General features: G+C 39.1%; 1 protein-coding gene across 1 annotated transcript in view; it reads right to left on the bottom strand.

Moving 5' to 3' along the window:
- Positions 1-16,285, bottom strand: part of LOC124556251 (aspartate--tRNA ligase, cytoplasmic) — a 101,055-nt gene that overhangs the window by 35,969 nt on the left and 48,801 nt on the right. The window contains exons 5-6 of the mRNA XM_047130239.1: positions 3,898-4,087; positions 33-170 (exon numbers count right to left, since the gene is read on the bottom strand). Of these exons, the coding sequence (XP_046986195.1) occupies positions 33-170; positions 3,898-4,087 (328 nt within the window). The remainder of the gene's footprint in view (positions 1-32; positions 171-3,897; positions 4,088-16,285) is intronic.

Genomic DNA, 16,285 nt, shown 5'->3' with positions numbered 1-16,285 from the left:
ACTTGTACAACAAAAGGCACTGTTCAATATACCTGGTTGAATAAAAGGTCCCTGAACAGTTTACAAACACCTGCTTCCAATCTAAAAATAGCCTGGTTTGCTGGAGTTCGTAGATCCAATACCCTGTTATCTAAGCGAGTATCTTGATTAACTCTAATATTCAGGCCTTCCTGTGGAAACAAAAGAGAATATTTCATATAGAGGAGATAAATAAATGACAAACTATTAACAAAATTCTGAAACCTTTAACACAAGGAACTACTAAAAAAATATTTTACAAATCCTTTCAAGTTTCACTGGTCATTTACAGAACTCCAAAGAAATTCCAGATGATTTAGCGAAAAGAAAATATGCAGCCTCACATTTTATTTCAAAACATAAATAGAAACAGTCCAGTTATTTGTCAAAGGAGGTAAAAACCAAGAATGAATACTATTATCATAATGGTAAGAAATCCTGGATTGGAAAAAGGCAATAGAATGAATGAACTGATTTGTTTATATGTGTGTATAAATTAACCCAAGAAACTTCATAAAACATGTTCAGCACTAATAAAGCAACAGTTTAAATTGAGGCCCTTTCTCCTAGGATGAAAAAATCGTCACTGCAGTTGATCTTCAGTTCATGTCCCAGTTACTTGAACATGAAATTGCCCTAAGAAGGACATGTGAAATCAATGGCGCAAGAAAAGAGAACCACAATCATGATTTGGCATTTTCCCCACAGCACTCTGAACAAAATCTGTGCTTGAAACAATCAATTGTTGAAACAACAACATTCATTTTAATAGCTTCAACATGAGGAATAATGTTTATAAAATCAGTCCACACGTATCTGCAAATGATGGATGATCATACGTAAGCTGCCTGTTACATGCAGGGTTGGTTACAAGTGCAGTATCAGTGAAATGCACCAGGTATTTGAGTCACATACTAACTCTGTGCCCGTTTGTTTATACTGATAGAGTGATCCACGGGCTACATAAGCAAAAAATTATCTACAACTTTTAGTTCTACCTATCTAGTAGAACATCTATTTCTGTAAGCACATCATTTTTTGTAGTACTATTGCAATAAACTCTTTGTTTTTCCTGGTGTATTCCATTATGGGGATTATGGAAAATGGCTGGATGAATATGAATCCACATTTCCTTTACAAATTGGGAGGGGGCAAGGAGGCAGTTGTGAGACTGTGACAGAGTTATCCAAGAAATACATTCTATAAATTTGGGAAGAGAACTTTATGCCCACACTGCCAAAATTAAGAAGAATAAACACAAAATGGTCATTAAAACCAAAATCACTTAGCCACATAAGAGTTATAACTACACTACAAACCAACATGACTTCAGCTCAGCATCAACTGTTCCATGTACCGTACTCAGCATAGTGGAAGCACCTGGAACTATAGCTGTGGAGCACTTAATGCAGTGTCATAGAAGAACTTTATTTTTCTTTCAAATGCACAGTTGTCTGAGGAGTTAATTGAAAACAGTTAGAACATTTGTGATCTCCCTCATATATTTTAATGTGTTATCACTAAGTGAACCTCACTGCTGTCTGCAACAACACTCCAAGACTTGGAAATGTGAATGATGTTTGTCCCCCCTTCCTGCCACCATATATTTGATTCTTTGTTTGTTGTTGCTTTAGGGTGCAAAGCAGCTGTCAAATCGCCTGTGTCATAACTTAAAAAGGTAAATTACCGAACGAATTTGAAGTCAATAATATTCAGAGCCTAGTCAACTGGAGTAGAGGGATAGCTAAAAATAATCACTTCCCCTTTGAACAGGCTGCTCAAAAAGTCGAAAACTAAATTTCCTTCAGCACATCACTATGTTGAACAAAAAGTAAAACATGATCTACAGCTCTTACTGTATTTGCTAAAATATCCGATAATTCAGATGGCTAACAGTGATTAAAATGTAAACGGTTATAAAACTGGCATTGGGTCAGAAAATGGTGCACTGTTAATGGTTGGTTGCAGTAAGCACAGAGTAGTGTCGGATCTCCACTTAACAAATGACAGTGACTGAAACGACAGTGCCCAATACACAGCCTAGCTAAAAGTATCTCCTCATGATGAGAGGCCACCATACATAAGACATTATTCACACACCATCACACCTCCACCCCACCCCCCCTCTCTCTCTCTCTCTCTCTCTCTCTCTCTCTCTCTCTCTCTCTCTCTCTCTCTCTCTCTCAAAGCCACCTTCTGACTTACGATTAGAGAAAGATTGATTAACAACATTATTTGCTGAAAATCATTGAGAACATATATCAACAACATACCATACAGGCAGAAGACCTGATTAATCAACAACAATTGAATACTCTAAAATATTATTATTTCTTTACTTTCTCAGACGTTAAGTCTGGTTAAAAATGGAAAGTGACGCGGACCTTGATCAAGCGTCACTTCCTTTTAACTGTACGGTATATGTTATATTGCATTTAGGAACTTTCGGGTAATTGAACATGTATCAATAATTACAGATTTCTGTAGTTGTATATATAAGTTTGGATGTAGCTGTATTGCATTGATGTACTGGTGGATATTGTGTGGTATGACTCCTGTAGTTGATAGTATAATTGGTATAATGTCAACTTTATCCTGATGCCACATGTCCTTGACTTCCTCAGCCAGTTGGATGTATTTTTCAATTTTTCTCCTGTTTTCTTTTGTATATTTGTTGTATTGGGTATGGATATTTCGATTAGTTGTGTTAATTTCTTCTTTTTATTGGTGAGTATGATGTCAGGTTTGTTATGTGGTGTTGTTTTATCTGTTATAATGGTTCTGTTCCAGTATAATTTGTATTCATCGTTCTCCAGTACATTCTGTGGTGCATACTTGTATGTGGGAACTTGTTGTTTTATAAGTTTATGTTGTAAGGCAAGCTGTTGATGTATTATTTTTGCTACATTGTCATGTCTTCTGGGGTATTCTGTATTTGCTAGTATTGTACATCCGCTTGTGATGTGATCTACTGTTTCTATTTGTTGTTTGCAAAGTCTGCATTTATCTGTTGTGGTATTGGGATCTTTAATAATATGCTTGCTGTAATATCTGGTGTTTATTATTTGATCCTGTATTGCAATCATGAATCCTTCCGTCTCACTGTATATATTGCCTTTTCTTAGCCATGTGTTGGATGCGTCTTGATCGATGTGTGGCTGTGTTAGATGATACAGGTGCTTGCCATGTAGTGCCTTCCCCTTCCAATTTACTTTCTTCATATCTGTTGATGTTATGTGATCTAAAGGGTTGTAGAAGCGGTTATGAAATTGCAGTGGTGTAGCCGATGTATTTATATGAGTGATTGCTTTGTGTATTTTGCTAGTTTCTGCTCGTTCTATAAAGAATTTTCTTAAATTGTCTACCTGTCCATAATGTAGGTTTTTTATGTCGATAAATCCCCATCCTCCTTCCTTTCTGCTTAATGTGAATCTTTCAGTTGCTGAATGTATTTGATGTATTCTATATTTGTGGCATTGTGATCGTGTAAGTGTATTGAGTGCTTCTAGGTCTGTGTTACTCCATTTCACTACTCCAAATGAGTAGGTCAATAATGATATAGCATAAGTATTTATAGCTTTTGTCTTGTTTCTTGCTGTCAATTCTGTTTTCAGTATTTTTGTTAGTCTTTGTCTATATTTTTCTTTTAGTTCCTCTTTAATATTTGTATTATCTATTCCTATTTTTTGTCTGTATCCTAGGTATTTATAGGCATCTGTTTTTTCCATCGCTTCTATGGAGTCACTGTGGTTATTATTATTATTATTATTATTATTATTGCAGCCATAATGTTTTCCTGTGTACAGCATCACAGCACCAGTATATTCAGACTGAATCACAAGAGATTTGTTTCATAGCTTCAGTGTAACCTACACTTACTTCACTGTTGTCATCATCCTTTACTGGACGAGCAGCATCTTCAATTTGCAAAGGCAGCTGACTTTTAGAAGCACTGACAACAAAAATTTGTAATCCATGCAATTCCACTGTCTTCTGAGTACAACCGTCAACAGTACGTGGGACTTTAGAAACAACAGCTTCAACGTCTATTATGGATTCTTTTGTTATGCTAAAAAGAAAAGAAATTACAGTATCTCAAAATAAGGTACAAAGTTTGTCTAAATTTTTATGAATGAAGTGAGTATGTTTCATGTGAATGTCATACAATCAACTACTGATCCTGAATTCAACATACAAAATATGTAACTAACATACTTATTAGCATTAACCAAGCCACACAGCCATAATCTCAGGAGCTTACTGGTGAAGGATGAAAAGGAGGAAACTGCACCAATCTCAGTAGTAAGAATGCCATAGTTGAAAGATGTAAAGTATCATAAATTGTTCAAAGGTATATACTGAAGTAGAATAAGAGCTCTGAGGCTAGTATCATCATGCAAGGAAAGCAAACGAGAAGAAAGCGAACGAGAAGAAAGCAAAAGAGAGGAAGGCAAACGAGAAGAAGGCAAAAGAGAAGAAGGCAAAAGAGAAGAAAGCAAAAGAGAAGAAAGCAAAAGAGAAAAAAAGGAAAAAAGAAGAAAGGAAAAAAGCATACAAAAAATATACATGGTAACACTTCAAAGTTATGTATGTCACTATCAACAGCAAAAAATGGACAGACTGGATTCAGAAAGCTGTTGCACTCAGCGACTGTTATATTGAGTTCTAAATTCTAGATTGCAGCAATCAGTTGTCCTTTTAAAATTTTATTGTGCAGATCTAGATTTCAGCTAGAAGCTAGCCATTCTCAATGCACTATTATTTTCAGTTCAATGAACTGTGGATGAAGCCTGACCAACACGGAATTTCATGCATTGAACTGAATTGAACTGTGAATGAAGCCCGACCAACAGGGAGTTACATGCATTGACCACAAATAATAGTGCATTGAGAATGGCTAGCTTCTAGTCGAAATCTAGATCTGCACAATAAAATTTAAAAAGGACAACTGATCGCTGCAATCTATAATTTACAAGTTTTTACATTAACCTGTATAGAACAGAAATCAGAGTGACCTAGACATACTGCCATTTCCAACATTCCTTGTTTAAGAGCGTACAAGACCTTATAGGAAAGAGTTCTCGGGTGATACGCCACATTATCATGGTAGACATGTACAGTATTTCACAAACAGAATCAGTTGTCATTATCCAGTGGATTGATGATTGATTTCTGTCAGAAATATGTTCATTTTATAGCCAAGGACTTACTTCATTCCTTTCTTGAACTGCACACGTGGAACAGGTGTTCTATCCAAGATCTGCATACTATTATGCCACACTCACTTTGCTACTCTCTCTTTCGAGCACTCCCAACTCTCCTAAGTAGCCTAAATTCTACTGTCTGATCGTCAGATTCCAGTCACTGAATTTTGGGTGCAAGGAGTGAGGGAATCCCATAAGCATTAAGTGAACACACTTCAGCTTACCGGCAGCTTCAGCAGCACATCTGATGAGATAACACTCATTATCATGTTGAAATATCATGTATAGCTGCCATGACAATTTGGTCATTTGCTCAATACCTATTAATACATTTTCTGCACTATGAAAAACTGGAAATTATCATATTCCTTTGTTTCAATTGTTTCTAATAGACATAAGCACATACTGAACATTGAAAAACGTCCCCCCTATTCTGCATTTCAGTCAAATGAAAACCAGCAGCTAAGCAAAGGTGGTATTCACAGCGACAGGTGCATCCAAATATCTGGAACACACTGTGAATGGTTTCTAGCTGAAAAGGGTGTTTTCACAGGAGCAAGAAAAAGGTGTTGAGAACAACTGCCTTGTTAGTTGCACAAGTGTATGAAATTACACAGTAATAACAACTAGAACAAATAACAATGGAGAATCATCTATTTCCTGTCCACTGCAATAATGTCATCATTGAACAAAATGTTGTAGTAGCAGAAACTATTATTCAGAACCTTCTATAAGCACACTACAAAACTGTCCATGGCTAATTGCTGTACCATAACGTGTGCGCAAAGTAGATACCAAAATTCTCTCAGATAAGTCGAATATCATAGAAAAGAAGGCATCTTTGTCCGACCTGACATCATCTTACATGCTAGAAATGCCAAATGTTGTTATACCCTCAAGAGTTCAGAACTACCCAATTGTAAGCAAGATGATCTCCAAGTTGTCTGACTTCCGGAGTCATTAATGAGCCAACTGAAAACATAAGTTTATGACATTCTTACATGTTTAGTGTTATTTTGAGCCATTCCAGAAACTTGAATTCATATACTGTTTTGCTGCAAAATAATCTCTACAACACACAACTCACAGCAATATACTACTTTTACATGAAAGAAATGATACTGCTCACATTACGACAGAACTATTTGCTGTGCCACATTAATGTGCTTTGTGGCTACGATGGTAAGTGTCCAACAACAAACCCAAATGTTTAGTTTCTTTATTGTGGAACCTGCAGCATATATTACGTCACAGGAGGACATTATGCAAAGAATTAGAAAACAGTATGCTGCTTCATATTTTATTTTAGTATATAAGCTCATTTCGGCTTTATTGCCTTCATCAGCACATGTCCTGACATTGTAGATCGTAGACATTGTAGATGTAGGCAATATCTGTCAGATAGTAAAAAACATTATACGTGCAACAGCAAATTATCAAACAAGTTTAAAGCGTTGCTGAAAATAATATTATGACCAACAACTACAGACAGCAAAAATGGTTTACTCAAAGTTGACTCGAGTCCACCTACAATGTCAGGACATGTATTAGTGGAGGCAATACATTTGAAATAAACTTATATACTAAAACAAAATATCAAGCAGCATACTGTTTTCCAGTTCTCTGCCGAATGCTTAGGATTCAACCCTTTGTTGCACCCAAGATTTTTTGCTGTCACTTATCATTTATTCACCTCTGGGAATTATTCATCAGTGTAAAAAAATGGCAATTCACACAAAAAATGCCAAATCACATCATTAAATTTTAGCCCCCCCCCCCCCAAATGGTTAGATAAATCATTTCAAAGGCTGGAGGAAGGCAAGGCTATACCATCTCCAAAGGGGCTAGGTCAAGTAAAGCAATGGAGTGTTGAAACCAACCTTTAGGCTGAGGGGTGCTTTACTTAACTGTGCACTACTGTTTTCAATTTCAAAGTGCGTTCTTTTGACATTACAAGTTTCATTAACTCTAGATCCATGGAAGCTGTCAAACTGACCATTCTGAAATTTTATTTGTCTACAACAACAATACTTTTTTCTGTGTCTTATTTCTTTTCAACGGAGATTACATTACAAAAATTAATGACATGTTACTGTACTTGTTTTTTTATCTCACTGTATATTTAGAGCTGCGTCAGCAGCTTTTGACCACTTAACATTTCTTTATGCGCCTATACCATCCAAGAGCACTGCACATCCTCAATGATGTTGCACTTTAGTGTGATATGATGTTACAATGTATGCTGAAGCCTCTGAGCTGATTACTCCATCTTGCTGTGCTTGAAGTGTTTGGTTGTGTATAAATCACAATACAACCACCGAAAATGGCTCATACATTGTCTGAGCAGAAAGTAATAGAGCAACTGCAACAAGTTACAGAGTAAGAGTCCAAAGGTAGTGAATCTCAAAGACAAGTAGAAACTAATAGTGACACTCGCACTCCAGATAGCACTGAATCAAGTGAAAGTAGTCCTGATGCATCTGCGGAAGTTACACCAAGAACTGGTACAGTAACAAGACAAAATTCTTCATAAAAAACAACACATTGCTCACGTAGGGATGCCATGTGAATACAATAAAGGAAGAGGTAGATATCCATTATCTTCACCTTTTTTTGTGGGCCATTCTGAATTTGGAAAAGATGTGAGATTAGGTGCATACCTGAAATGCAACTGGAAAACTACAAAGGCAATTTGTTTTTATTCTGCGCAGCAGGGGAATGTAACTTGCAAAGAGAAACTTCATAATTCACAATGCAGCTAATTTTTGGCAGCTGTTCATAGACAACACAACACTAAAAATATATAAACTGGTCCACAGAGAGAGAGAAGCACATATGCAATGTCAAAACAACAGCTGGTGTGTCTTCCTTTCTGAGCTAGACATATTCACTGAAATGTTATGTGCATGTTTTGAAATGAAATTTATGTCCTTTATTTGATCAAAAGCTCACAGTTCTCTTGTGATATAATGACAACAGACAGGTTCAGATAAAATATGAAACTTTTAAATTCTGATATAAAAATTTACACAGGCCAACGAAATTTTTTTAAAAACTTTTTTTACTTTGATAGCTGATCTTTATAGATTTTTATGAGCTGAATCCAAATCTAACCTTAGTTTTTTTTATCACCCATAGTTTTCGAGCAATATGCTTTTTATTATACAGTATAAAGATCCTATGCTATAAAGTAAACGAGAAAATTAATGAAATGCTTTGTTACAACATAAGCATGGTTTGTATTTACAGTAAGCTACTTAAAACAATGATATGTGTTAATAGAGGTTTCACTTGTCAGCTGGAATTGGCTGGTATTTTCTTTCTCTTTTTTTCATTAAAGCTTCTTGTGTAGCTTTTTCTACGATGAGTTGCTTGCTGAACTTCTCAGTGAAGTGACCAACAGAAGTCCCCCATCATCTTGGTGTTCCAGTGGCCTTGGTAGCGTTTTTCCATCCCTTTAATGTCCTGGTAAAAATGTGCTCCTTGCTCCTCACTAACATCTCCCGTATTGTACGGGAAGTAATCAAAGTGACTGTTCGGAAAGTGAACGATCAGGCTCATTAAACATCCTAAAGTTTTAAACTTCTTTAACATTGTAGCTATAATAGAAACATATTCTGGGTCTTTTTCAAGTCCTAAGAATGTTAACGACTTGCTTGAATAATATCCATGCTTCTTTCTCATTTAAGATCATTGTGGATTCAAAGTTAACATCAAACATCAATTTTCTAATGTCAGGTCCGACAAAGATGCCTTCTTTTAGTTTAGCTTCTGAAATGTGTGGAAACTTTTGGCAGAAATACTTAAAACATGGTCCATCTTTAGTCAAAGCCTTTACAAACTGTTCCATTAGGCCTAACTTTATATGTAGAGGTGGGAGGAGTATGTGTTTGAATCTACAATGTTTTTGCATAGAATGTTCTTCTCACCAGGTTTCAAAGACTCCCTCACAGGCCAGTTCTTTCTGCACCAGTGTTGATCCCTAGCCCTACTGTCCCAGTTACACAAGAAACATGGAAATTTGGTAAAGCCACCTTGCTGACCAAGGAGTATGCACGTTACTTTTAGATCACCACATATCATCCAACCATCAGCAGAATAGCCTATTTTATTTAGCACTATTTCTAGGTTTTCATTGCTTTCTTTCATGTTTACAGAATTTCCAACAGGTATAGATGCATACATGTTACTGTTGTGTACTAAAACAGCCTTTAAACTATGTTTGGATGAATCAATAAACAGCCTCCAGTCTTCCTTTTTGTATTCAATACCAAACTCATTCATCAGACCAGGAATGTCTGAGCAGTACACTAAATCACCTTGTTGAAAAAACTTGGAAATTTGCTGCTCTCTCTTTCTGTACGTGTATATGGTGGTTCTGCTCTGGATCCTGAGGGCTATGCCGGCAGTAGCTTAGCTACCAGCAGGGTCACCGATGTCGGATTGGCCGACAGGGAGGAGCCAGACAAAGTGTGTCCCACAACAGCCCACTGGTCCTTTTCACCTATCCCAAGCCTGTCCTTACGCTGTCCTTTTCCTGCCATCTCAAATCATAGTAAACAGTAGGGGGGATTCTTAGGCATAGGGAAGCCAGCTGCCCTAGGGGAGTAAACCCTTAAAAGAAAATTGGGCAAGTCTGGAGGCTCTTCGGTGGTAGTCCCACCACCACACTAGGGAGCTGTGGGCCAATCACCGGCACTCCCAAAAACAAATGATTAAAGAAACAGCAGAAAAGAAGAGCCAGACGGACTCAAATATGACGACCTTTGGCATGAAAAGGACAACGAAAATAGGTTTGTGGAATATTATAACATTGAGAGAAGCCAGCAGACAAACAGGTTACAAAAGAGATGAAGAGTTACAGGATGGACATTCTCGGACTTAGTGAGGTGAGATGGCTAGACTTTGGAGAAATCCAAACACAAGATGGATACATCTTTTTATACTCTAGACCCACTGGAGAGGATGTAGAGCACAGAAATGGAGTTGGACTTTTGTCAAAAAGGAGCAAAAAAGAACCTTATGGAATGGAAACCAGTTTCAGAAAGACTACCGACAGCACGTTTTAAGACAAACATTCGAAATATCACAGTCATCCAATGCTATGCTCCTACAGAAACCTCGGATACTGAACAGAAAAAAAGAGTTTTACCTCTCCTTAAGTGACACCATTAAAAGTACCACTAAGAGAGACATCTTGATTATTATGGGAGACCTAAATGCAGAAGTTGGAAAGAGCAATGAAGGCCTAGAGCATGTAAAGGGAGTCCACGGTATCAAAGTAATGAATGAAAATGGGGATATGTTTTAAAATTTCTGTGCCAGTCACGATTTGGTGATTGGAGGTACATTATTCCCACACAAGAATTGCAATAAGGTTACATGGGTATCCCCTGATCACAGAACGGAAAACAAAATTGATCATATAGTGCTAAGCAAAAAATTTAGAAGGTCGCTGACGAACGTGAGAAATAAACGTGGGGCTGATGTCGGCAGTGATCACCACCTTATTGTTGCAAATTTTAGATTAAAAATCATGGTTACAAATAGAAAGTTTGAAAAGGAACCTCTACGTGGCACTCCAAGAAGCACAGGAAAATGATGAAAATAGTGTTGATGGTACATGGACTCAGATTAAGGACGTCTATTGCAATTTGAGCAAACAGGTCCTTGGCTTTAAAAACCATTTGAAGAAAGATTGGACATCTGAGCGTACATGGAATTTGATCAGCTGTAGGAAGGAGATTAAGGTATAACTAAATATGAGTAAAACAAGATAACAGAAAACTCAAATGCAAGCTGAGTATGCAGCTACTGACTCTCAAAGAGGAGTGTGAGGAATGATAAGAGGAAGTAGATGAATGAGTAAGCTTTGAGAGCAGAGACAGCCGCAGCAAGGGGCGATGCAAAAGAACTGTACCTCATCACTAGAATGTTGTCCAAAAAAGGTTTCAAAAAGAACAGACCTGTCAAAAGCAAGGAGGGTCAACTGTTGATGATAAAAGAAGATCAACTTAGATGATGGAGAGAACATTTTTCTGAAGTCTTAAACAGACAGCAACCTGAAGAGAGGGAGAGGCAATGAAATTTTCCAGATGCCAGTGACAGAATCAATGTCACCCCAACTAAGACTGAAATTAAAATAGCTCTCAAACAGATGAAGAACGAGAAGGCTCCAGGAATGGATAATATTGCACCTGAGGTGCTAAAAGCAGACATTGACACCACCTTAAATCTACTGCATCCATTGTTTGAGAAGATATGGTCAGAAGATAAAATACCAAAGGATTGGAAAGAAGAGCTGATTATTAAATTGCCGAAGAAAGGGAATACTACCAACTGTAATAACTGGCAAGGCATCACCCTCCTATCTGTACCAAGTAAAGTACTCTGTAGATTGATGCTAAATCATATCAAGGACTCAGCTGAGGCACAACTGAGAAAAGAGCGAGCTGTGTTTAGAGAGCACAAAAGTTGTGTCGATCTCATCGACACACTGCGTATAATACTTCAGCAGAGTGCAGAACACACTCTACCTTACATTTATTGGTTTTGAAAAGGCATTTGACTCTCTTAATAGGAGAGTTATGTGGCATACCTTGGAATACCGTCAAAGATAATAAATATTATTAAAGCCATGTATGATGGGAATGAATTTAGGGTGCTACACAATGGGAACCTTACTGAATCTATCCAAATAAATGCTGAGGTGAGGCAGGGATGTATTCTGTCACCTACCTTGTCCTTGTTGGAACTGGACAGCGCAATGGAAAGAGTTGTTGATGGTAGGGGAAGACGTATTCAGTGGGGAATTCAAGCCAGGCTTCAAGACCTTGACTTTGCTGACAATATCTGACTGCTCTCGCAAAGATTGCGCGACATGGAAGAAAAGATAGAAAGACTGAAAGAGGAAGCAGAAATTTCAGGACTTAAAATAAACGTTCAGAAAACTAAGGAAATGAGTATGCGATCTGAGAAACAAGTGAAGCTAACAGTGTATGGAAAGGAATTGGAACAAGTAGACTCCTTTGTATATCTAGGAAGTACCATCTGTAAAGATGGAGGGGCCGAGGAGGATGTAAAGAGTTGGATACGGAAGGCAAATGGAGCCTTTGTACAACTGTACCCTGTCTGGCATAAAAAGAACATCTACATCTACATTTATACTCCGCAAGCCACCCAACGGTGTGTGGCGGAGGGGACTTTACGTGCCACTGTCATTACCTCCTTTTTCTGTTCCAGTCGCGTATGGTTCGCGGGAAGAACGACTGTCTGAAACCCTCCATGCACGCTCAAATCTCTCTAATTTTACATTCGTGATCTCCTAGGGAGGTATAAGTAGGGGGAAGCAATACATTCGATACCTCATCCAGAAACGCACCCTCTCGAAACCTGGCGAGCAAGCTACACCGCAATGCAGAGCGCCTCTCTTGCAGAGTCTGCCACTTGAGTTTGCTCAACATCTCCGTAACACTATCACGGTTACCAAATAACCCTGTGACGAAACGCGCCACTCTTCTTTGGATCTTCTCTATCTCCTCCGTCTACCCGATATGGTACGGATCCCACACTGATGAGCAACAGTCAAGTATAGGTCAAACAAGTGTTTTGTAAGCCACCTCCTTGGTTGATGGACTACATTTTCTAAGGACTCTCCCAATGAATCTCAACCTGGTACCCACCTTACCAACAATTAATTTTATGTGATCATTCCACTTCAAATCGTTCCGCACATATACTCCCAGATATTTTACAGAAGTTACTGCTATCAGTGTTTGTTCCGCTATCATATAATCATACAATAAAGGATCCTTCTTTCTATGTATTCGCAATACATTACATTTATCTATGTTAAGGGTCAGTTGCCACTCCCTGCACCAAGTGCCTATCTGCTGCAGATCTTCCTGCATTTCGCTACAATTTTCTAATGCTGCAACTTCTCTGTATACTACAGCATCATCCGTGAAAAGCTGCATGGAACTTCCGACACTATTTACTAGGTCATTTATACAGGGAGTTACAAAAAGGTACGGCCAAACTTTCAGGAAACATTCCTCACACACAAAGAAAGAAAATATGTTATGTGGACATCTGTCCGGAAACGCTTACTTTCCATGTTAGAGCTCATTTTATTACTTCTCTTCAAATCGCATTAACCATGGAATGGAAACACACAGCAACAGAACGTACCAGCGTGACTTCAAACACTTTGTTACAGGAAATGTTCAAAATGTCCTCCGTTAGCGAGGATACATGCATCCACCCTCCGTCGCAGCCCTGGAAAATGGCGTATTGTATCACAGCCGTCCACAATACGAGCACAAAGAGTCTCTACATTTGGTACCGGGGTTGCGTAGACAAGAGCTTTCAAATGCCCCCATAAATGAAAGTCAAGAGGGTTGAGGTCAGGAGAGCGTGGAGGCCATGGAATTGGTCCACCTCTACCAATCCATCGGTCACCGAATCTGTTGTTGAGAAGCGTACAAACACTTCGACTGAAATGTGCAGGAGCTCCATCGTGCATGAACCACATGTTGTGTCGTACTTGTAAAGGCACATGTTCTAGCAGCACAGGTAGAGTATCGCGTATGAAATCATGATAACGTGCTCCATTGAGCGTAGGTGGAAGAACAAACTAAAATGAGCTCTAACATGGAAATTAAGCGTTTCCGGACACATGTCCACATAACATCTTTTCTTTATTTGTGTATGAGGAATGTTTCCTGAAAGTTTGGCCGTACCTTTTTGTAACACCCTGTATATATTGTGAAAAGCAATGGTCCCATAACACTCCCCTGTGGCACGCCAGAGGTTACCTTCACGTCTGTAGACGTCTCTCCATTGATAACAACATGCTGTGTTCTGTTTGCTAAAAAATTCTTCAATCCAGCCACACAGCTGGTCTGATATTCCATAGGCTCTTACTTTGTTTATCAGGCGACAGTGCGAAACTGTATCGAATGCCTTCTGGAAGTCAAGGAAAATAGCATCTACCTGGTAGCTTGTATCTAATATTTTCTGGGTCTCATGAACAAATAAAGCGTGTTGGGTCTCACACGATCGCTGTTTCCGGAATCCATGTTGATTCCTACAGAGTAGATTCTGGGTTTCCAAAAACGACATGATACGCGAGCAAAAAACATGTTCTAAAATTCTACAACAGATCAACGTAAGAGATATAGGTCTATACTTTTGCGCATTTACTCGACGACCCTTCTTGAAGACTGGGACTATCTGTGCTCTTTTCCAATCATTTGGAACCCTCCGTTCCTCTAGAGACGTGCGGTACACGGCTGTTAGAAGGGGGGCAAGTTCTTTCGCGTACTCTGTGTAGAATCGAATTGGTATCCCGTCAGGTCCAGTGGACTTTCCTCTGTTGAGTGATTCCAGTTGCTTTTCTATTCCTTGGACACTTATTTCGATGTCAGCCATTTTTTCGTTTGTGCGAGGATTTAATGAAAGAACTGCCGTGCGGTCTTCCTCTGTGAAACAGCTTTGGAAAAAGGTGTTTAGTATTTCAGCTTTACGCGTGTCATCCTCTGTTTCAATGCCATCATCATCCCGGAGTGTCTGGATATGCTGTTTCGAGCCACTTACTGATTTAACGTAAGACCAGAACTTCCTAGGATTTTCTGTCAAGTCGGTACATAGAATTTTACTTTCGAATTCACTGAACGCTTCACGCATAGCCCTCCTTACGCTAACTTTGACATCGTTTAGCTTCTGTTTGTCTGAGATGTTTTGGCTGCGTTTAAACTTGGAGTGAAGCTCTCTTTGCTTTCGCAGTACTTTCCTAACTTTGTTGTTGAACCACAGTGGGTTTTTCCCGTCCCTCACAGTTTTACTCGGCACGTACCTGTCAAACGCATTTTACGATTGCCTTCAACTTTTTCCATAAACACTCAACATTGTCAGTGTCGGAACAGAAATTTTCGTTTTGATCTGTTAGGTAGTCTGAAATCTGCCTTCTATTACTCTTGCTAAACAGATAAACCTTCCTCCCTTTTTTTATATTCCTATTAACTTCCATAATCAGGGATGCTGCAACGGCCTAATGATCACTGATTCCCTGTTCTACACTTACAGAGTCGAAAAGTTCGGGTCTGTTTGTTATCAGTAGGTCCAAGATGTTATCCCCACGAGTCGGTTCTCTGTTTAATTGCTCAAGGTAATTTTCGGATAGTGCACTCAGTATAATGTCGCTCGATGCTCTGTCCCTACCACCCGTCCTAAACATCAGAGTGTCCCAGTCTATATCTGGTAAATTGAAATCTCCACCTAAGACTATAACATGCTGAGAAAATTTATGTGAAATGTATTCCAAATTTTCTCTCAGTTGTTCTGCCACTAATGCTGCTGAGTCGGGCGGTCGGTAAAAGGAGCCAACTATTAACCTAGCTCGGTTGTTGAGTGTAACCTCCACCCATAATAATTCACAGGAACTATCCGCTTCTACCTCACTACAGGATAAACTACTACTAACAGCGACAAACACGCCACCACCGGTTGCATGCAATCTATCCTTTCTAAACACCATCTGTGCCTCTGTAAAAATTTCAGCAGAATTTATCTCTGGCTTCAGCCAGCTTTCTGTACCTATAACGATTTCAGCTTCAGTGCTTTCTATCAGCGCTTGAAGTCCCAGTACTTTACCAATGCAGCTTCGACAGTTTACAATTACAATACCGATTGCTGCTTGGTCCCCGCATGTCCTGACTTTGCCCCGCACCCTTTGAGGCTGTTGCCCTTTCTGTACTTGCCCGAGGCCATCTAACCTAAAAAACCGCCCAGTCCACGCCACACAACCCCTGCTACATGTGTAGTCGCTTGCTGCGTGTAGTGGACTCCTGACCTATCCAGTGGAACCCGAAACCCCACCACCCTATGGCGCAAGTCGAGGAATCTGCAGCCCACACGGTCACAGAACCGTCTCAGCCTCTGATTCAGACCCTCCATTCGGCTCTGTACCAAAGGTCTGCAGTCAGTCCTGTCGACGATGCTGCAGATGGTGAGCTCTGCTTTCATCCCGCTAGCGAGACTGGCAGTCTTCACCAAATCAGATA

Source organism: Schistocerca americana, chromosome X, assembly GCF_021461395.2.
Source record: "Schistocerca americana isolate TAMUIC-IGC-003095 chromosome X, iqSchAmer2.1, whole genome shotgun sequence".
NCBI classification, from domain to species: Eukaryota; Metazoa; Arthropoda; class Insecta; order Orthoptera; family Acrididae; genus Schistocerca; species Schistocerca americana.
Note: the sequence above shows the minus strand (reverse complement) of the source record. Positions and strands in the feature narration are given on the sequence as shown.